This window comes from Ornithodoros turicata, chromosome 6 (assembly GCF_037126465.1).
Source record: "Ornithodoros turicata isolate Travis chromosome 6, ASM3712646v1, whole genome shotgun sequence".
Taxonomy (NCBI): Eukaryota; Metazoa; Arthropoda; class Arachnida; order Ixodida; family Argasidae; genus Ornithodoros; species Ornithodoros turicata.
In genome coordinates, this window is record NC_088206.1 from 19,045,072 (window position 1) to 19,066,324 (window position 21,253).

General features: G+C 43.7%; 2 protein-coding genes across 7 annotated transcripts; one reads left to right on the plus strand and one right to left on the minus strand.

Moving 5' to 3' along the window:
• Positions 1 to 1,560: 1,560 nt before the first annotated feature.
• Positions 1,561 to 21,097, plus strand: LOC135399335 (slowpoke-binding protein-like). Of its 6 annotated transcripts, none has more exons than XM_064631210.1 (14): positions 6,874 to 7,499; positions 7,742 to 7,797; positions 9,990 to 10,060; positions 10,141 to 10,238; positions 10,763 to 10,840; positions 10,951 to 11,222; positions 11,701 to 11,882; positions 11,965 to 12,071; positions 13,184 to 13,284; positions 14,625 to 14,669; positions 14,777 to 14,839; positions 15,885 to 15,961; positions 16,047 to 16,109; positions 16,184 to 21,097. In XM_064631210.1, the coding sequence occupies exons 3-14, from the start codon at positions 10,035 to 10,037 to the stop codon at positions 16,926 to 16,928; spliced, it is 1,857 nt and encodes a 618-aa protein (XP_064487280.1). In that variant the 5' UTR covers positions 6,874 to 7,499; positions 7,742 to 7,797; positions 9,990 to 10,034; the 3' UTR covers positions 16,929 to 21,097. The 6 variants fall into 6 exon arrangements, with proteins under 6 accessions (XP_064487277.1, XP_064487280.1, XP_064487279.1 ...); XM_064631209.1 differs by lacking the exon at positions 7,742 to 7,797 and having other exon boundaries at positions 6,874 to 7,204; positions 7,262 to 7,499; XM_064631207.1 differs by lacking the exons at positions 6,874 to 7,499; positions 7,742 to 7,797 and adding an exon at positions 1,561 to 1,595.
• Positions 2,075 to 4,103, minus strand: LOC135397691 (mucin-2-like). The gene is made up of 3 exons (XM_064629298.1): positions 2,884 to 4,103; positions 2,539 to 2,811; positions 2,075 to 2,367 (listed from the first exon to the last, which is right to left on the minus strand). The coding sequence occupies exons 1-3, from the start codon at positions 4,061 to 4,063 to the stop codon at positions 2,201 to 2,203; spliced, it is 1,620 nt and encodes a 539-aa protein (XP_064485368.1). The 5' UTR covers positions 4,064 to 4,103; the 3' UTR covers positions 2,075 to 2,200.
• Positions 21,098 to 21,253: the final 156 nt, after the last annotated feature.

Here is a 21,253-nt window from a genome sequence, read left to right on the forward strand (position 1 = left end):
GCTCTGCGCAGTCATCAAGTGTGTATCACGATGTATCGCGAGATAGACATTTACAGAGCAACAAATACTGATATACCGGTGTCGTGGGGGGGGGGGGGGGGTGATGTAGGGGGAAGGTGCGGTCAGCCTGCTCTGAAGTGGCGGCTCGGTGCACCCAGGGGAGGGTGAAGGGGGGAGGGTGAAAGAACGGGAGAGATGATGGTGGCACAGGAGATGGAGAGGCGTGCTAACCCTCCTGCTCTGGGATTTGGGTAGTCCAAGAGGACTACCCACCACAGAAAACATGCGAGCATCCCTCAGAAGTCTTCATTGGGAAGCTCCCTGTACCACGGTAACCGCCAGGATTATTGGCGAAGTTACCCCATGAGCAGCTTTCGTCAAGTACGCAACCCTAATGGTGAAGACATCTAGATTCAACGTTCCAGCAATACAGATATTATACAGCCATAAGCTAACCATGTGGATTCAGATAGTACTGTACTGATGTCTGTGTTCCTTAATTAAATATCCGTTTAACTCAGCTGATACCGTCTCAAGAAAAAAATAATAATGATGTGATGCAGCATGTTGCGGAAGTAAAGGTATAAAGAAACAGAAGGTATAGCAGCCTCATCTATACCGTGAAAGGCATAGCCTGGTGATCTATATTCCTGGTACCGGATATAAACGCGTGGTGATGAGGTATAAATATGGTACGTTAGCCCTCCTTTATACCTCTTTCATACCGTCGAGAAGGGTTGGAGGTAATAGGAAATTTGTACATCTTCTATACCCTCCAAAGGTATACAGCTGAAGCTGAGAAGGTATAAAAGGGGTATAAGAGCAATAAGAGCACATTATCATACCTTATTTATACCTTTTTTTCCAACAATGTACCGGCAGAGCGAGCAAATAACCGTCCGTGCCGGTATAATATCGGCCTGGTGGCAACCCTAATTCCAGCACGCGGGTACAGATATGACTGCTTTCCCACTACGAAATGTGAAAATCTCCGGTGCTGTTTTCGTTGCGCTGCGCCGAATCGCGTCGGTCTATGATCCCGGCAGGATGAGAAAGCGTGGCGTAGCGAACGCTGGCCGTCGGCGCGCAGCGCGGGGCGGCCATGGGCGAAGACTACGTCGGACTCTAAACCACCCAAGAAAGAACACTGGCTGTCCAATCCAATACTTTTTTTTTTCGGTTTCATGATGGTCATACATTTACTCGTGTTTTAGCAGAGGGCAGCATTTCATGCGTGTATTCCTGCTATGGTCACTCGCTTCGATAAGCAAAAAAAAAAAGATGTGAAAGCAAAATCAGATATATGTTGTTTGTCGCAAAATTGTATATCCAGCGTGATGAACACTTCCTTTACGAAAGGTCGCATTGTCAATGGGGATATAACTTCCCTTGGAAGGGAGGAATCATCGCGTGTAAATACGAAACCGGAACTCCACGGGTTTTGCTGTCGTCTGCAACTAGCGTTTCAAACCTCCTAAAGGACATCTCTCTGCTAATCACACGATGCGTAACATGTTCCGAGACGTAAGCCTTGCACGTTACGGTGTCATTTACCTAGCAGTTGCAACAACTTTGTTTCAATGATTATGACTGAGGTGAGTCTATCCTGTATAAAAGGATTAAGTTTTCTTGCTGCAGTTAAGTACCACCAGGCCATGTGTAAAAAAAATGTGTAAAAAAAGGCTATGTGTAGGTTGGGGTACCTTCGTTTTCGACACAAGCCTACCTTTTCAGGGGTACTTTACATTGAGAAGAGCATTATCAGATGCTCATGACAGACTTCGACTGAAGTCTTGCTTTGTACAGATCAATTTCAGAGTGACTGGCCAGAGAGGAACGCAGAATTTCGGCGCTAGCGAAAGAAAAAAAAAAAAGTGAGGTGACAGCTAAGAACAAGTCAGCACGATGATTTCCCTAAGGCCACGTTGTCAACCCGTATATCGCTTAGAACAACAAGGTGTTCGAAATATCTGCTGCTCCCCACCGGATCGCTCAAATTTCTACCCTTCAATATATGTACCGCTTAGTTCGGTAAATTGTTTGGCGGTGCGACGAAGTAATAAAAAATGATGCGAATTCTTAAAAACAGTTTTATTGGACGTCGGTATATAGGCACGGACAGTAAAATTTCGAAGTAACAGAACAGGTATAAAAACGCAGTGTAAAATCAGTCAATCACCAAATGAATTAACTTTACGTTCTAATACTGTCCAACGGGAACAACTAAGCCAGAGACACACTTTCTTGTGCAACCGACAAGGCAGCAAAGGTTATTGAGTCCCTCGCAGTCTGCACTCGACTCGCACTGGTCCTTTTCAGTCTTGAAAGGAGGGAAGCAGGGAACCTGGATTTTCGGACACGTCAAAGCTGGAACAGAAATGGTTAGAGTAGATGAAGTGCAACAGTGAAATGCTTACACATGCAAATGCTGAACACGAAAGCACGACTACATGAAGTCCTGCGGCTCACTGTCGAGTACAATATGTGCAACGGCTGGCGAACACTTCATGCAACAATCTTTTTACCGTACGTTCTTACCGGTGTTATGTGGAGCCTCGCAGCTGTGATGGTCGAAACATCTCTGCACACAGAACCGCAGCTGCCTTTGGCATTTCCCGCAAGCGCCTTTCCGGATGAATTCTGTACCTATAACGTCGTCAAACGCGCGACTGCTTTGAGGCAAAAACGGTACGACGAACTCCGGTCCCGGAACAGTGATTGGCCTAGCGGGAATAGGTCCAGACCGCTTTGAAACTGGCGTTGTCGTCGGTGGCCTATGTTGCAAGACTTGCGTTGAAGTCTGCAGGGCATCTACGTATGAAAGGAGGTGTCCATTGTTTAACAGGGGGGGGGGGGGGGGCGTAATTTAATAAAGTACATTACCTTGCGAAGTAGTTTGTGCCACATTCAATTGTGTGTGCAAAGGGGAGCTAGCAATTTCTGTAGTTGGTGTTCCCGTAGTGCTGCCCTTGGTTTGAGATTTAAAAGCACTGCTTCCGCGCTCATCGCCAGCCGTGGTTTCAACTTTCACACCATCGGACTTTGAAACTGTGGTAATATTGTCCATTGGCGTCACAGAACCAGCCCTCAAAGCGATACCATCAGCGGGGGTGGAGAGAGTTGGGGAAGCTAGTTCCAAAGCGAGAGGAACTGACGTTGTCCCGTTTGACGCCAGATTGAAGGCCTCTGTTGAATTCTGTTGGGGTTCTGTAGAAGCGCTGGTGATGCCCTCATCCAGATTTCTTACGGTCGCATTCTGCACAAGCGCCGTAGACTTCGACCAGTCAGGCAGCGAAGACGTCACGTTGGCAACATTTTCGTTCAGCAAGCTTGTCGCGGTCCCGATAGAGACCGAAGTCTCCTTGATGCGAGGTTCCTCAGCTACAGTACTCCTAGTGGTGGTTAACTTCTCGCCGAATGCTCGTACATCTACAGCTTTTGGAGGTGCTGTTGTAGACATAACAGGACTTGCACGGAATGTAGTTAAAGACATGGCCATTGCTGAGGACCCTGTCCCTCTCTCGGCCTCTTCCGAAATGACCGAGTCTCCTGGACTTCTACCGAGCAGCACGTCTGGGTTCGATGTGGTTCCAGCAGGCTGGTGAACGGTAGAGGGTATGCTCTCATTAGGGGAATGGAAAGCAATCAGAGGTTGCACCATGTAAAACCCATGAACTGGAATAGCTGACGCTAGTGTCTCGTTTTCGTTATTTGCACTATCCTCGGAAGTTACTTGGGTAAGCACCACAGGGCGTTCTGACGTGAGAGTTGCTTTCAAGATACTATCCATTTCGATAGACCTCGCATCACGCACAGATGTCAATCCTTCACTGGTGGTCGACGCATTCTTGTTCGTGGGGTCAGGGTTCTGGGTTTCGTTCCGAGCAGTTGTGAATTGGAATAGGTCACGGGCGTTTACCTCTACAACTACATGACTGCCGTCCAAACTTGGAAAGGTATTCGGTCTCGCTGTCCCATTCGAAGCAGTGATGGAACTTCTTGCGCAGGAAACCAGGGCGAGCATGTAAGATACGAAGAGCGCTGTTCTGCATGGCTTCGACATGACCAATGAGTTGCAAGCGACTGAAAGGAAAGTGGGTGGAACATTCGCCTAGTGTCGTTTTTATACAGTGGTTCGTGATGTCATTCGACAGGCAGAGACACGGTGCTGAACAACGCGAAATGGTTGGGAAGTTTGCTGATAAGCTAAGTGTCTTTCTACCTCATTGATTTATACGATATAAAAGGTACGATAACGATAGCGCGCACTGCTCTGGGCTTGTGCACGAAATCGCAAGATTAGCCAAGTGCGCGGCCCTTTCTTTCTTCCTATCGCAAACGAAGCCGACACCTTCCTTTCGCAAAATCATTCTTCTTTACACCTGCCATAGCACTTCCTTATCACTGGGAAGCGCGCTCTAGGAACTGTGTAATTGCAATCGTGCAATCCCGCATGAAAAGACACACGAGTGAGTTTTAGTATAACGTACGCTGTCACCTTTGCGTACGTATAGTGTCTTGCGCATGCGCAGAACCACCAACCCTATCCCTTACAAGCGCAAAGGCGATAGCGCACGGTATACTAAAACTCACATTTTTAGAGAGTTTCAGTGCACAGTACGCTATTGCCTTTGCGTAAGTAAGGGATAGCGTTCGTGGTTCTGCGCAAGTCTCTATTTATGTCTTGCTCGTGCGCGGAACCACAAACTCTGTTCCTTACGTACGCAAAGGTGTTAGCGTACGATATACTAAAACTCATGATTCCCAAGGGCCGGTGGTGGTGCTAGTGGCGCCGTTGTCGGCCTCACAGCGGTGGGCAACGTCACGACTGACGCCCTAGGGGAATGTACGTCCTGGACCGCCTTCAAGGAAACTGTGACGTCATATTGTAAACGTATTTTTATTCGCGATGTATTAATTTTCGCGAATCGCGCATTCAGTCACTTGCGAAGTTATTCGCGAGTACTTAATTTCGCGGTTCCACAGGGCTGTTTCCTTTCGCGGGATAAACGTCAAGCTTTGTTCGCGAGTACACTTTTTCGCGATTTTTAAGCGGGCGCGAAATTCGCGAGAATTAATATATCGCGAATAGAAATACGTTTACAGTGTGTCTGAAACCAGCTCCCGTGGCAGATGATCGCTGTACACGCAGAGACTGGGAGGTGACACGGGTTCGAATCCTGTCACCGGCTGTGTTGTCTGAGGTTTTCCCTGGGTTTTCCGAAGACTTTCCAGACGAATGTCGGCACAGTTCCCCCTGAAGTCGGCCCAGGAAGCATACGAACCCCCCTGTCCCCCACTCCTTCCTGCTGTCCTCTCTACATCCGTCCACGTCTGTACGCCGCTCATAGCCACAGTTGCTTCGCGGTGCTAACATGGAATTTCAAAAGAAAGAGTGTGTCTGAAAGCGTCTGAGGAAAGCCCAGGAAGAACCCCAGACAGCACAGACGTACGGCACCGGGATTCGAACCCGGATACCTCCCACAGTCTCAACGTGACATGGCCATAACTCCAGCTGGTGCCGGAACGCGGTCTATAGGTGGCCAACAGATCAGCGTTTATTCCAATCAGATCGATAGCTACAAAACACGTGGCGCTCCGACGCGAATGACCCTTTCCCACTTTTTGCGCTCGGGAAGCGCGTGGTTTCAGTTTCGGCCCATTTGCACAGGAAAAATTTGCTGATAGATATATAAGAGTACGTGCTCGTTTCAGGATATTTAGAAAAGAGGATGGATTTAAATAATGGCTGGCTCTAATTCTGTTATCTCGCATTTCCAGGAAAACATCAATTAATGGGTTAACTAATGAATTTTAAGTAATGAGTCGTCCAACACTTACATGCTATTTCCCAAAGGATGTCCACCTGGCCGCATAACCTACACGTATGAAAACCGCGTCAAGGTAGCTCTAAATATAGCTTTATTATAAAAATTTCATAAAGGTTATAAAAAAAGAAGCCCTGAATTTCGTCACGCACACATGGCACGTGACGTAGTTTATTTTATTGCATGAACGCTATGCACTGCAGAGCACTATACTGGCAAAATGTAGAATGAAAAAAAGAAAAAAGAAAACGAAAAGGGAATTCCTGCAAAGTGAAATAGACAAATCCTTATTCTAAATTGCAAAATCCTTTCGGTTCTTGCTTTATTGCCCAACATTATGAGCTTCCGGGACCTGTCGCCCTGGTGCGCTCTCATGATATTTTAATTTTACATGGGCAGGCTCCCTTTGTCCCCTTTCGGCATGCCCATGCTGGCAAGGGCCCCCCTCTCGCCCCCTTGGAACGACCGCGCTAAAGGGCACGTACGGTTGTGTTAGTTGTTCTTTTATTTCTATATCATCAAGATCATGAATCATACAAATATAACGATAACAGTAAAGAAAAATGGTTTGCGTGTGCTAAACATTTTGTTGATAATGGAACAACCATCTCGGAAACGGCAAGACTGTTCCGAGCCCTTTTTATTCCATCAAGGACTCCACCAGGAGCGATGATGCGAAATATGTTGACGTCGTCTCTCTCTCCCGGTTACCTAAGCGGGCCCTGAGGTCTGCTTGAAAACCATCAGTCGTTTCACCACCAAATGCGAGAGCACTTCGTCGCACGAAATCCGTTGAGAAATAAAGCAAGAAGAAGCAAATATTAACAAATCGCGTGTAAGAAACAAAAAAAAAAATTTTGTGTACGTTGACTTTGTCTTTCGCAACAAATTACGTATACTGTATAGTACGATTTAGCGCATGTGCGCATGCAGATTTAGAAATGATCAAAAGGCCTCCATGTTTGCGCTTCATGTTAGTTTCGATTTGCGCTCCAGGTGAAGGTCAATCGCATCGCTATAGATACCATTTTGCCAATGTTTTGTTTTGTTTTTCCGTCGGGTTAGCGGTTGGAACGGGGGAACGTTACGAGAATGATTTGACTTATACACGGATTTTTCCTATCAATATTTGCTTCGTGCGGATGTTTTTTCAGTCCATTCGTCAATGTCCTATCTGCAAGCAGCAAAGCGGGCTCACCAAGGGATAAGTAACCCGCCTTCGCGCAGATGAAACATTACGAGTTTCTAGCTACACATGGATATCCGTGTAGCGCAGTCTGCAAAAGCATGATATACTCTACCGATTGCCGAATACTTTTATGATAGTAGTCGACATGGCACATGATTTCGATTCGTTTGTGAGGGAATATTATTGGGTGAGTTATTCGCTTCCGAGATGCACCTTACGAACGCTTTTCTGCAATGCTTCGCAGCATTTGTCTGCACGAGCTAGGAGCGGTTGGATTGAAGGAAATGCCGAACAGTACGAAACGAATGTTTCACAACCGTGTCCACAAGACTACGTTGGAATTGCCAACGTTCCCTCGGCACTGCAACTTCAGCACTGCCTTAGTGCGCACCGCAAGTTTTGCACACACCGTACGAGGATACACATTTGCACGTGAGACGCCGGGCACTGTGGTGCGATGACTTGGAGCTATGAATTCAGCCGTAAGCACACGCAAAACTGTCTGTATTACGTAGCTAGAATAAGGTGTGTGCAGGTAAAGTATGCACACAACACATTACATGCACAGACATGGGTGTGCATTATCTCCACACACCCTATTACCTGTCGAACCTCTTTACAGTGAAGGTGGTCGGACCATTGAAAGCCTTCACTGCATCAATATCTTCACTATGTCGGTAATTAGCGGTTTCTACCACATATAATTAGGGTCTGACCTTTTCAGGTTAAACCTGATTCCGCCCGATTGTTCCCTCCCGAATCAGTTTCGGACCAATTCAGGTGAAACCCGACTTCTCCCCGAATTCTAATCGTGTATTACGTTGTATCATGTATCGCGTACACGATGTAGTAGCAATTTGTGCACACGTCTGATGAAAATGTTATCTGAGTACAACAATAAACTATGTGAAGCACATTGAATGTTACAGCATGTGCTCATGTGCGAGGAATGCATGTTTGATCAATATGCGCACCTCTAACTGTGGGCCGCGTGCTGGACAGAAAGGAAAGAAGAACCCCGATAGCACCCGATTGTATCGACACTGTCCGTGTATCACCGCACGAATGACATCACAACTTAACTCACTAGGCACTTAATATAATTTTTCGTGCCTGTGTGACAAGGGTGTAAGAGGGACAGAACATTTAAGTGTCAGTGAATGCCTTTACTCGCTCACCCTGTGTCAACTGCAGGCCGACTCTCACTGAAGATGAGGCACATTTTACACCCTTTACACTTATCCCTTACACTTCATCCCCTAGCTCCAATGCTTTCTCTTTGATAAGTGTGCTCCACGCAGGAATGTTCTTTGCGTGAGCTTTGTGACACCTTAACGCCACAATCACACCTCCTTCCTTTCCACTCTCTTTCACAATGCTTAAGAGATCCTCAACATTCCTGCAATGTCTTTATGTTTCATGCTACCGGCAGCTTCTTTGTGATAGCAGATTCTGCTCCTCAAGAAGCATGCAAACTTTGACATTCTTAAGTATTAACATTCAACGCACAGCATGATCAGAAACTTTCCTTTTGTGGCCCTGTGGAAAATATTTATCTTCACTACTTTAACTTCTTCAGTATAACCATCTTCACCTTAGTAAAAACGATACACGGGTGTCATTCGATTGGAACTACAGGACTTCTTCACCATACAGGGTGTTCATTTTTATCTGTCACAGATCTTTTGTTAAAAAGCCATGAAAGCTACACAAATATCGTTTTCGCAGGTGGGCTATGTGGACGTCCTGTCGGAAAGCGTATGTAGGTACTTGGCGACTAATTAACTAAGATCCATGAATTACCTTATTAATTAGACATGTTCCGGGAAATGCGAGATAGCAGAATTGGTGCTAGATATTACATAAATTCATTGTCCTCATTAAATATCCTGAGACGAGCACATACTTTGGAGTATAAATTTCAAAATTTTGCCATGCAAATGAGCCGAAACCCAACGCACCCCTACGCACCCCTACGCACTACGCACTTGCCAAGTGCAAAAAGAGTGACAAGCCACCGCCACCTAGATACAAAAGGCCTGCTTATTGCCTCCTTCGCTACGTGGACATATAAAGTGAGAATTCGTCTGCTACTCCGATTCACCGTTCTGCGAATTCAAGAACACGCAAATGATTGAAGCTCACCTGGAACCTGCAGACCGAAATATTGAGGCAAAAAGTGCAAGACTCTTTCCAGAAAATCAGTTTCGAGAAAGTTTGGGACGGTTTTGCGCTTTATTTCCAAGTTTTCCCATTTAGTACGTGAGGACGCTCAATCACAGCTCGCAGACGACGGTGGTTCGTCCTCATGGCCACGACCGCTGAGAGCACGTTCGTGATTGGCTACGGCCGTTGAAAACACGATCCTCATTGGCTGACTCCTAATTGTTACGTCACGGCGACGAGTAAACAAGCTTTCCCTATCTACGTGGTGTTGGTTCAGCGCACATCCTCATGTCGGGACCTTTAAAAAATAGCATGGCTTCCAACAATGATTGTCTTCCATTCTGCTGTCAAAATGCCCAAGTAAAGATTCGAGTAATGAATTTTAGGTAATTAGTCGTCCAGTACTTACATACGCCTTCTGACAGGATGTCCGCCTGGCTGTGTAACCCACCTGCAAAAATGGCGTACATGTAGCTTCAATAGCTGCTTTATAAAAAAAATCTGTAACAGATAAAAATAAATACCCTGTATGTAGGTTCAATATATCGATATCCTAGTGTATATTGATGTCTAACGCTTTAGCTTCTCTCATATCACTGAGTAGCTTAGTTCTTATTTGGTAAAATTATTTTTGCGTGACATTTTGCAGTTTAGTTTGATCAAAAACTACATTATCTGTGTATTTGAAGCATGATGAAACTATCGGACAAGATGATTTATTTATGATTATTTGAAACAGGCAGGCATATCATAAGTAACATCTCAAGGTGTCTTGATTAACTGGAGGACACTGTTCTGATTTGCAGATAGTTCTATTGGCTGTCTTTGCACTTCTGGCACTTGTGGCTGTCATGGTATGGGCAATATTAAGATGCAGGTGACTATAAAGAGACATATCTTAGTAAAAAATGTAGAAATTGCGTGAGATTACCAATGTGGAATCAAACATTTCTGTAGGTACCCTCGCTACGAGTACGCTGCCCTGGACGACGAAAGCAGCTTTCTGTCGGACCGCATGGAACTAAGCCGCAAGTTTCATGGAGACATTGATAGAAGTAAATTTACTTTACTCTAATCAGTGCAGGTTTTTCTAACAAAATGTCAAATCAAACCCAAACGAGTGCTTTTTCAATAATTTATAAGCTATTTAAAAAACCATCGCTGCGTCATAGAATGCGATCACAATGGAACTGTTAGCAGACCCATCTTCTACACTCCGAAAACAGAGCTTCACCACATTGCAAGCTGAAAGTCAACCATTGCACAGAATGATACCATTATCACTCCTGATCTGTGGAAAGCATGGGGCGTACGCTTTTTTGTGACAATTAACGTAACTGCATAAGTGTCACAAAAAGGCGTACGCTTCTCATTTTCAACAAATCAAAGGAGAGAACGATGTCATTCGGGATGGTGGTTGGCTTCTGTTCTGTTTTAAGGGTGTACTTTCTAAATGCCTATGTCGATGGGTCTACCTGAAGCCTTAACAGGAACTCCTAAAAGATATAGATCATCTAGAAGGCAAATAATATTTGACAGTTTGCAAATCGTTTAAGAACTCTGCTATTTCACCTAACAGATGAAGCCCTCGTAAATTGTCAATACTACCTCAGGGGCTCAACAAGGTACTTCTTGAGGTACCAACTCAACAACATAGGTCAGTACCTGCACAAAGATCTCTGTGTTTTTTTTTTTTTCTACAAACTTTCGTAATGGTTGCAGTTAGTTAGTTTGCATTGAACTCTCTTACTTTCTTTTCTCAACCAGGAAGCCGTATGGACCGTCACTGGTTTGTAGTTCGAGACAACATTACTAGAACAGAGCGCCTGCTAACTGTGACGGCTCTTCCGGAAGCGTGTCCTGTCCGCCACGGTTCATGCCACACGCGACCGAGCCTTCAGGAAATTTTCCTGGGGCTGCAGCATCCATACGTGCATCCTGTGCTCGATATCGACATCAAAGTGCTTGCCGAACGACCACACGTGGTCGTGATTTCACCTCTCAATTCCAGCGGCTCGCTCAAAGATCTCATCTATCATGTAAGGATGACACCAATTGAGTGGCACATTTGCTTCCAACAAAACATGCCATATTCTGTTTTGAAAGGAGGTCAGTCGTGGCAGGTGCGAAATAGTATAGTGTTATTTATTTTCTTTGGTAGGAGGGTCAGTTAAAATTCTAATGTCAGCTCATCACGTGAACATAAACTGCAGTGGTGAGCAAAGTACCCCAAAATTGTACTTGTAAAACTCAAGAAAGTACGTGGCACCTGTTGTACTTTAAATACAGTACATACTACCATACTACCAATGTACTTCAAGTAAAGTACAAAGTCCTTGACAAAGTACATACATTAAAGTACTCATGATGTACATTACAAATTTAGATCTGGCTATATGTATAGCAGAAGAAGAAGGCTGACTTCTTAAATGCTCATTACAGTTTATTTTGTTTGTAAGTGCCATACTTAAAACATTGCCCATCTGGTAAATTCATGTTTCATGTAAATTCATTCAGAGCAAATATAATGAAGACTGGCAGGAGAAATATCGACCCAACGGACTCGGACTTCCCAAGGACCAGATCCAGCGCCTGTCGAAGCAGATCATGGAAGGGATGCTTTTTCTTCATCGCAAAGATTTTCCAGCCTTCTACAACCTTCACCTTGGGAACATTATTTTACAAAATGGAGTAGCAAGGTGTGGCATTTTTTTCCCTTTCTTTCATTATTTTTTTATGTTCGTGTATACTCAGTGTTGCCCCCCCTACTCTGCTGTCTAGATTAACCGGCGTCGAAAATGCTCTGTTGGGCTACATACCACGCATCGCATCTTTTGTTAAAAAGAAAATTTGGGACAACAGAGAAATTGTAGATGCTGTCTGCTTTGGTGAGTGACCTATGGGAAACCTTAGACTCTCCTTAGGAAGGAAGCTTATGCTGTATATGTTACACATTTAGGGCCTGGCTTTTTAGGGTTATATCCGATTACACCCGCTACTTACCCTCCGATTCTAGTCAGCAAAAATAGGGTTCAGCCCTGATATTTCCCCAAAAACTGCTGGTGGGGGATCCAGGACCTTGGGAACTATGTTGTGAATGCATAAATATGCTCATACAAACTGTCAAAACAGGGACCCTGCTGCCTCTTAAATGCATGGACTAAATATTGATACTCTGTGCCCACTGTTCTGTTATGTGTACTATACCGAGTGCACTGAATTATACACCTGATTCAATACGATACGACCAGAATTGGGTTGAATCAGGTTCATTTCAACCCTATTACTCCCAACTTATTGAAGCAAAATACTTCCCCCCCGATGTTGCTGGAAAATATACAAAAAAGTCCGGCCCCATATAGTGTATTCATGGTACAAAGTGTCACACCTGTCACATGGGCAGTCTTCAATGATGATTGAAACCAATAGTGATTGAGCATGCACGTAGTGCCACCAAGCATGTAACGTGTCAACCTGTCACGGAGCACTGGACCCAGTGGTCTTTTACAAGTTGCTATGTTACACACTTGGTGGCGCTATGTGCATGTTCAGTGGTCATTGGTTTCAATGATCATTCAAGAGCCATGACTGCCTGTGTGACAGCCTGGGTGTAAGTCATGTGTTCAGAATCCCGCCCAATTTATGTCATTGCTATTTATGTATCGCACATTATGTTCTGCCAAAATAGTTTTTTCATGTGTTGCAGAACTATCATAAAATTATATTTGCAGTGCTGAGAAGCATGACATTACAATACACGCAATCCACCACCCATCTAGCAATATTGCTTCTTTAAGGTCATTTTCTGTCTCCTCACTGAAGAAGCTAGCAGTCTTCCAATGTGGGGTGGAGAGCAGAGGTGCACACATTTGCTAAGAGAGAGATGTCAGCTCCAAAACTATGAAATTTTGAGGGTTCCTTTAGAAAATTCGTGGAAGTGCGTAATAAATAGCATTTTTTAGTCCGCAGTGGCATTTCAAAAACGTAAATTTCTTTGCAGGTCATGCACTTTTTGAAATGACCGCAGGATACGAACTTTCAACGATGAAACCAACCGACAAAAATTATCTGGACGTGGAACATTGTGCAGAGGTCTATCAGGTTTGTGGAACCATGTCATTATAAGACACATACGACTATTAAAAAAAAAATAGTATACTGCTTTATGAACTAAATGATGAATGATGATAGGGATTCACATCTATTGCACTGAAAAGCTTTGCGGGTAAAGGGCAAATGTATGACACTGTATACATAGGGCCCTGTGTTTTCGGGTTTTTATGTTTTTTTGAAAATCTGGGGGTAAAAATTGGGTTTTATTTCAGGAGCCGTAAAATTGGGTGATATCGGGTGGAAGAGTACATTTTCGGGCGGAAAATAAAAAAAAAGTGCTTCTCGCATTTTAGATTGACATCAGATGCGGAACAGCTGTGCTGAATGTTAAATGCTGAGTGTTGTCCAGTGCCCGTATTGGTGGCTAAATTGGCACTTTGCAAAGTTTGTTTCTGGGTTTTTTTGGGTTTTACCCTAAAACACAGGGCCCTATGTATACATATGGGTTCCCAGCTGTAGGAAAACCTGATATAGGGGAAGAACTTGAATCTAGAATGTGACCTAATCAGTGACCTCTCAGGTGATTTCATTAGTCCCACCTGAGGCTCTTCTTTGTAGCTTCACAAAATGCACTCACTAAATGTCATGAAAGTACTTACAAAGCACGTGAGTAGGTACTTACCTCATGGTTGTCAAAAGCATTAGTAATCACGTGGCAGTGATTTCTAGGCTTGTGGTCAGGATCAGATTGCCTCTTCAAGCCATTAACCTTACCTCACAATTTCAGAAATGATCGAGGAAACAAATAACACAGAATATTCTCCAATTCTCGCATGTTCTGTCAGACAACCTTCAGTGGTGCTCTGTTGTATTGTCTAAACTATTGTTATGCACTGCATGTTCAAAGCAGCCATGGTAACTTCCCTTAAGACTTGTGTGAAATGAATGATGAACATAGTTGAGTATACTGGCTATTGAGAAGTTTGCTATGTTGAAGAACAGGACAGTTGTGTAGAAAATGCATAAGGTGCATGTAGGTACAGTTCCTGTTGTTAGTTTGAAGACAATTTGATTGAAAATCTGCACTTTATTATTGTATTCAGTCGAATAAGAAACATCACCATTTGACATTTCTAGCCAAAATTAACACATCATGTTGCATGCTATAGTGCATGACAACATTGCTGCGAAAAATCTGAGAAAGATATAATGTTAAAGAAGAAAAAGGGGGGGGGGGGGGTAGCAGACCTGTGTGAGAATAAACAACAACATTATTTTGATTGTCAGGTCCCATTGTTTGTCAAGCTCGGTGAAGTACACAATATTATTTTATTGCTCGATCAGTGTCATGCCTGGTTGTGAACACTTGGTGGAATCTGTGTTTGCAGGTTTTACGGTTTATCTTCGAAGGAAGATTCCCATCTCTGACGGAAGTAAGCACATTTTCCTCTGTTAGAACAATGCAGTTAAGTAAAACATGTTACTCGACTGTGGTGCAGCTAATCTGCATCAGTCTAGAGCAATTAGTATATCATTACAGGTGGCAAGCCTCGATTTCTTCCGCAACATTGACCTGCGAGAAATGAGGTCTCAATATGTTCCTGTAAGTCCTCACCTGTTTCAACATAAACATAGCTACTTTCGTTAGGTCTCAAACTTCCAAATGAATAAAACCTGGCACATGTAGCCCTATAGAAGTAAAACAAAAGCCCTGTCGTTATATCCACTGCTCATCTTTAAAAGCTGTAAAATGATCTGAGGAAGGGTAGAAAATCCAGTGAACCAGTTAGGAAGGAACTGAAGAAGAACAGTCTCTGTTTGAAATATCAGCAGTTCTCATACTGAGGCACTTCCCTTAAGATAACATGATCTGAAATTTTCAGAACCCTGAATATGTAATTAAAAGTAAATATTCAGTTTTTCAATGAAGAATGGTTTGAGATGTCTATATGCCATCTCACTCCACATGCACTAGACACGATTAAGATTTCTGAATTTTTGCAATATGAAATTGTAGCAAAGACCATATGCAGTGATGAGTGTGGCCACAACTAATTCTGCTGCCTCATTTTTGCCTGGAAGCCTCTAATTAAAGGGTTAATTAATGGATTTTAGGTAATCAGTCATCTAGTAGTTGCATACTTTCTTTGAGAGGATGTCTGCTTGGCCATAGAACACACCTGCAAAAATGCCATCTATGCTGCTCTCGTAACTTTTTTTATTAAAAAAAACATGTAAAGAATAAGAAAAAACAAACACCTTGTATGTAATATTCAAAAGTTTGCTAATTTAATTTTAAACTTTAATTGATGCTTATTTACTGCCATGCTAAAAGGTGAAAGAATCAAGCCGGAGGGAACATGTTAAATTTTTGCACTTTGTGAGCAGCAGGACTATAGCAATGCAGTACATTCAAAATTCTACATCAAAACAATGCTTTACTAAATTGGTTGGACAATTCGGTTAATTAAATTTTGTGTCCTAAACTTTGTATGCTTGTGGAACATTCTCCTTGTGCTCAGTTACTATTTAGGTAATTCTATCGAAAAGTATTTCAGCCATCAGGGCAAGTGCAGAGGAGCAGGTTCTGAAAACAATATCAGTTATGTTGTGTCATGCAAGATGAGCTGTGCTAATGTATTTTGCAGCCAGTCTTGCAAATACCCTTGAGCTCTGCAGCAAGGCATCTGCTGAGAGATGTGCAAAAATTTTACAGGAACAAAGGGTAAGCAATATCATGTAATACATGATGCTAGTGTCATAAATGCACAACAATTTCATACTGGTGACAGTTATTGTTACATGTGCAGGAAAAGAAGACCATGTGGCAGCATATCCTCATCATATAGCAGTCAGGAGTCCCTGGACAGCAGGTAATTTTGCACCACCAATGCTCTAATATTTTTCTTATTAATTTTTTTTTGTCATGTGGATATCTTCCGCAAAGGTGCTCTTCCAGGCAGCAACTCAAAAAACGTGCTAACTCTCAACATCAGTGTGGAATCGTCCTGAAAAAGCCGTGTCCTCCCCCGTCGTCTGCTCAGCTACTATCGCTCGATGCAGACGACTCTGAAAGCAACCGTGAATGTCGCTCAGCCGCTCCAAAGGCAACTATGGGTCCTCCAGGGTCACCCGTTGTGCATCCGAATTCAACTCCGTCGACCCAAGCGGACGCATCCTCGGACCCAGACCTACCTCCACCAGCTGTCCCACCCCGACCAATCACGGCGCTCGCTTTGGACAGCCACGCTCCACCAAACGACCAGCAGGCACACAATCCCGAGACGTCCTCTCAACAATCCAACCCTGCAACTACAATTGCAGATGCATCGACTACCACATCCAATAAGGATCTTCCAAGTGTTGAGCGAGACAACAGTGCTTGTTCAGAACCTCTGCCAGAACCTGCTGGTGACAGTACAAGAACAAGACCACCGTTTCAGCGGTCGAGCACGTTAGGAACCTCGCCCGGAACACCACCTCCGATGTCTCACTGGGTCCAGTCGCAGTCGAGCATCAGCACGGGAACGTCATACGAGTATACAACCCCACCTTCCAGTCCTCTTTGCGACGTGGTGGAGTTCAAACCCAGTTTTCCAGTAGTTCGAGAAACTTCGGAAAGTTATTTCGGCCAGGGAACACCTGTGGCCGAACAGCCTGGTGAGTGCAGTTTGCACACTGAGGCATTGTAAGAGCATCTGATGCAGCTCATTGAAGTCGTAGTATAGTACCTAGTGTTTTGAGGCAGTGCTGACTACAGAAACTAAGAGACTATATAGTGACCAATAATCGAAAATGGTTTGAGCCTACAAACCAGCCCACAGTGCCATCCAAGCGCTGCTCCTGAAAGTGAGAAAAGTTTCCAAACTTCTTTCCGTCCATTGCTGAATAACTCAGGCTACAATGTTTCAGTTCAGACGCACAGTTTACTCACACATAGGATAGTCTTCGCAATGCATTCCTCAATCAACTCCCACAACTGTGCCTGCTGCCTTATTATGAGGCATTAGCTTTTGACTCAGCTGTCCAGCGCTGGTACAGCGACGTTTCAGTACTTATGAACTAGCTTTTGACTTGTTTGGTACGTTAGCTGAAATTCATCACTTTATCTCCCTTCTGCTGTACACTACATGAGCATTTCTTGCCTTATATCTGCTCGCTAGCTCCTGTGCACTGTAGCACACTGACTAGGTTTATTATTTACATTTTTCACCTAATCGCCCGAATCCAGAATGTTGTAGTCATCTAGTGGGCATAGACCACCAGTTCTAGTCTTTTTACACTTACGGAGGCAATAACAAGCACTAGGTAGAAAATGTTCTGCATTCCTTGTACATACTGGGGACAGTGTAACTCTCGAAACACTGTGCAGCTGTTGGCTATGAGTACACATATTTTCTATAACCTGATAGTCTAGTGTAAACGCTTTTCAACCGCTGTTCATTATTCAGCTTTTCCATACTGCAGGTCATAACCAAAGCACAGAAAAAAAAAAGAAGGGTACCAAAAATGGCGTGAGCAACATGCATGTACTTTCAGGGGCATAGGCAGCGCGAGAGGTACATAATGTTCATGGTACGTTCATCAGGATGGGCAATCATTAAAAACTTGATGCAATACAGTGTGCTCATAACTCTAGGAGTACATGCCAATGCTTTGGTGCAGTTGCTGTCAGCTACTTTGGGGTCCAGTGCAGTTTCTTCACCATAATGTATGAATGTTGCAATGCAGTCCTGCTGACTTTTTATTGTTTTTTTCTTTTTGTGTATGTTTTTAATGTCTCTGTTAAGCCAGGCATAAGACCAAAATGACCTCTGCAACTAGTAACCTAACCTTTCAACCAGAGGGAGCATAAACCAGAATAGAGACTGAGGAAAACAATTCTTAATTGTGTTAGCTTTTCACCCTTGCCTTCCAGTTTATTTGTTAGTTACTCCCAATGAATTAGTCTAATGCCATTGTTTTGAGGCAGTGAATAATTCTTGTTTCTGGAGACATCTCATTTTCTGTTATACAAACTGACCATTTTTTTAATCTGTTCATTCCTTCTACTGGTTTCGCTCCACTATTTTCACAATATGCTATGACAGTTTGTGTCTGCACAGGGAGGAGGTCAAAGTTTGGAGAAACCATGCGACAGAGTGTGAGAGGGGGTATAGATACCAGCATCGGTCCGCGGAAGAAACCGTGTGTGCCTCACCTTGAAATGTTGCCCCTCCCCCTTTTTGGGGAGAGGAACCAATCCCCAGGGGCCTCTGTTTCACATGATAAAGAGACCACAAAGCTGTTTTTGGGGAAACCACTCTGGGTACCTGCATGTTGTCCAAGCCATTTCCAGGTCTTTGACACTTCTTGGCCTTTCCTTTTGGGAACAATCAAGCTTCTCCACAAAGTGCATTTAAGAGTGGGCATTTCTTCTGGAAAGTTACCTGTGCATTTACGGAACATTTGCAACTGCAAAAGGGCAGATCTGCATACTCAATTTAATCCGGGTACCACCTGGATGAATCTTCATACATGAATAAGTGAGATGCAAAAGTGCAATTCACCTGCCAATATGATGTGTTACAACATTTGCATCAACGTTTCTCTGCACATGAGAGCAGGGGCGGACTAAAGAGGGGCGGTGACCCCCCCCATGAAACCAAGGCCGCCCTCGCCACATCAAAATGCAAGGTTTTTCACGACCCATGTCGTCTGGACTTTGTACACATTTGGTTCAGCGGAAAAATAGAGGTTCAATTGCCTTTGTGCAACAGTGAAATTTGTAATCTTCAGTAGTCATTTTTCTTGACTTGAGTCAGTCTTGAATTGAGCTTCGAAATTTGGCAGGTCAACCCCACATCTTCTCGACAGAAATGAAAAATCGATGTCAAACTCTACCTGGACATCGTGTTTTCTTCATATCACGGTTGCATCAGCATATTACTTTGTACTGTTATTCCGTGGTCTTTTGTAACGTCATTTCTACATTTTCTCTTGTCTGGTAAGAGTTGCGAAATGCAAATAAAAATGTTCGCGCTGAAAGGCGTTTGCAAGCAGTCTTGTTGCATAGTATACCCTTTTGCTGGTGGCTGCTGGTCCCGCCTGATATGATTTATGCGTATATATGGTCAGGCCGAACATTGAGTGTCCCCCCCCCCCATACGGAAGTGTTAAATTCGCCCCTGCATGAAAGGAGGTAAAGTGTGGAGAAACCGTGTGACATAACACCTGTCCACTCGCAGGACAGAAATAAGAGGTCGCTCATAGGTCTCTCTTCAAGAAGAGCTTTACAGGAAAGCATTGGGCAGTTATCCCCTTATTTGGGTGAGGGAGGGGGGGGGGGGGGCAAAGTGTGCAGCCCCTCTCACCTCTTTCCTGGTGATAGACGCTGCAGATTGTGTGGGTGTTCAGAGGTTCATATTATGACTTCTGGGGAAAATCATGATGATCTGTGTATAAAGGGTGCACAATTTTCACAAGTGACCTTGATGCTCAGGGTGGGGGGACGGCCCCCCTCACCCCCGTGAGCACGCTGGGAAAGAGAGAAACTGTATAGCTGCACAGACAGTTGATTTACTTGCATAGCATATTGCACCTTTCTTTTGTGCCGAGATTGCCTTTTAGAGCCGGTTACCCCCAAAGACACGGAACGGTGGAACTCCTGAATCAAGTCCACTGTGCAGTTGTCTCTCACTTGGGGTACCCTATACTGTACCCTATATTGTACCCTATGCTGTACTCAACATGAGGGCATCTTGAGATCAGTTCAGCCATTTCCCCAAATCTACTGGGAAAGCAAAAGACCTGTCGTCTGCAAGTTCTGTCGCACAACAGTAAGCATCTTTGCTAGGCAGCTCTCACTCTTTTTGTGAGCATATTGTTTTGCAGCTGTCACTTTTTCTTACCAATAACCAAAGGCATCGAAATTGGGACCAGTGCATTTCCACACGGAATAAAGGAGCAGTGAAATTTCTGAAAGTCTCCCATGATAATAGAGTGGATGTGCAAGTTTTCTTTTCATGTCTTCGTCTAAGTGGGAAGAATAGGGAATTGTGAATCATGATATCGGTCTTAACAGCATATCACCCGCAAAAGCCAGAGGAATCTGTGCAGAAGTGCAGTTGTTGTAACACATCACTTATTCATTCATTCATGGTGGTTCACCGTATGACTAAGAATGAAAGGTGAACTACCCCTTCTCCCCATGGAAGTTCAAATTGCGGGTGGATTAATTTAGTCAGCACTAGTTATTTGTTAAAAAAAGTAAAACTAATTTACTTACTTTATTACTTGCTTAGAAAGCTTATACAAATTTAATTTCTAATATCTCATTAATTTGAATTTAAAATGACTGGAATAAATTGAACCTCTGTTTGCAATAAGGGGATAAGTCGAAAAGTCCCAAACCGAGAAAAGGGGCCTGATCTGATTGTCCGTCCCATTGACACACGTGCATTTCCCGTTTCTTACCCTCCTGTAGCGGGCCAATAAATTGCAATGCCGTCCTAAATTTTCTTTGGCAGGCACGTACTGGTATGTAGATATCATTGCAGAAAAAATAGTAAAAAGGGGATAAGTCGACTTATCTCCTTATTGCATACAGAAGTTCAATTGCACTCATTTTACTGCCATTTGTTTATAATAAGAATGTCTCTTGAGTAAACCTGTATACATGCAAGATTCCAAAACTCAATGCCATACTGAACAAGTTTTGCACATTGTTGGTCATGCACCTAATTTTGTTGTATGTGTTATATAGTTTTTTTATGTGCTGTATGACATACATTTACTATGCACAAGCCAGGTGTATGCATATGAAAATATCCTTTTCAAATAAATCCAAGAAGTCACTATGTTGTTGGTATGTATGCTGAATTTTTGAAGAAATACTGGCGGTAGTACTATGCAGTACATACTGTTGACCAGGGACGTTGATGTGCAATTTTTACGGTGCACTACATTTTCGTAGTTTAGTTTTTGGACATATGGGATGAACACAGTAAATTCTTGCAACCCAGCAACAACTTGTTCA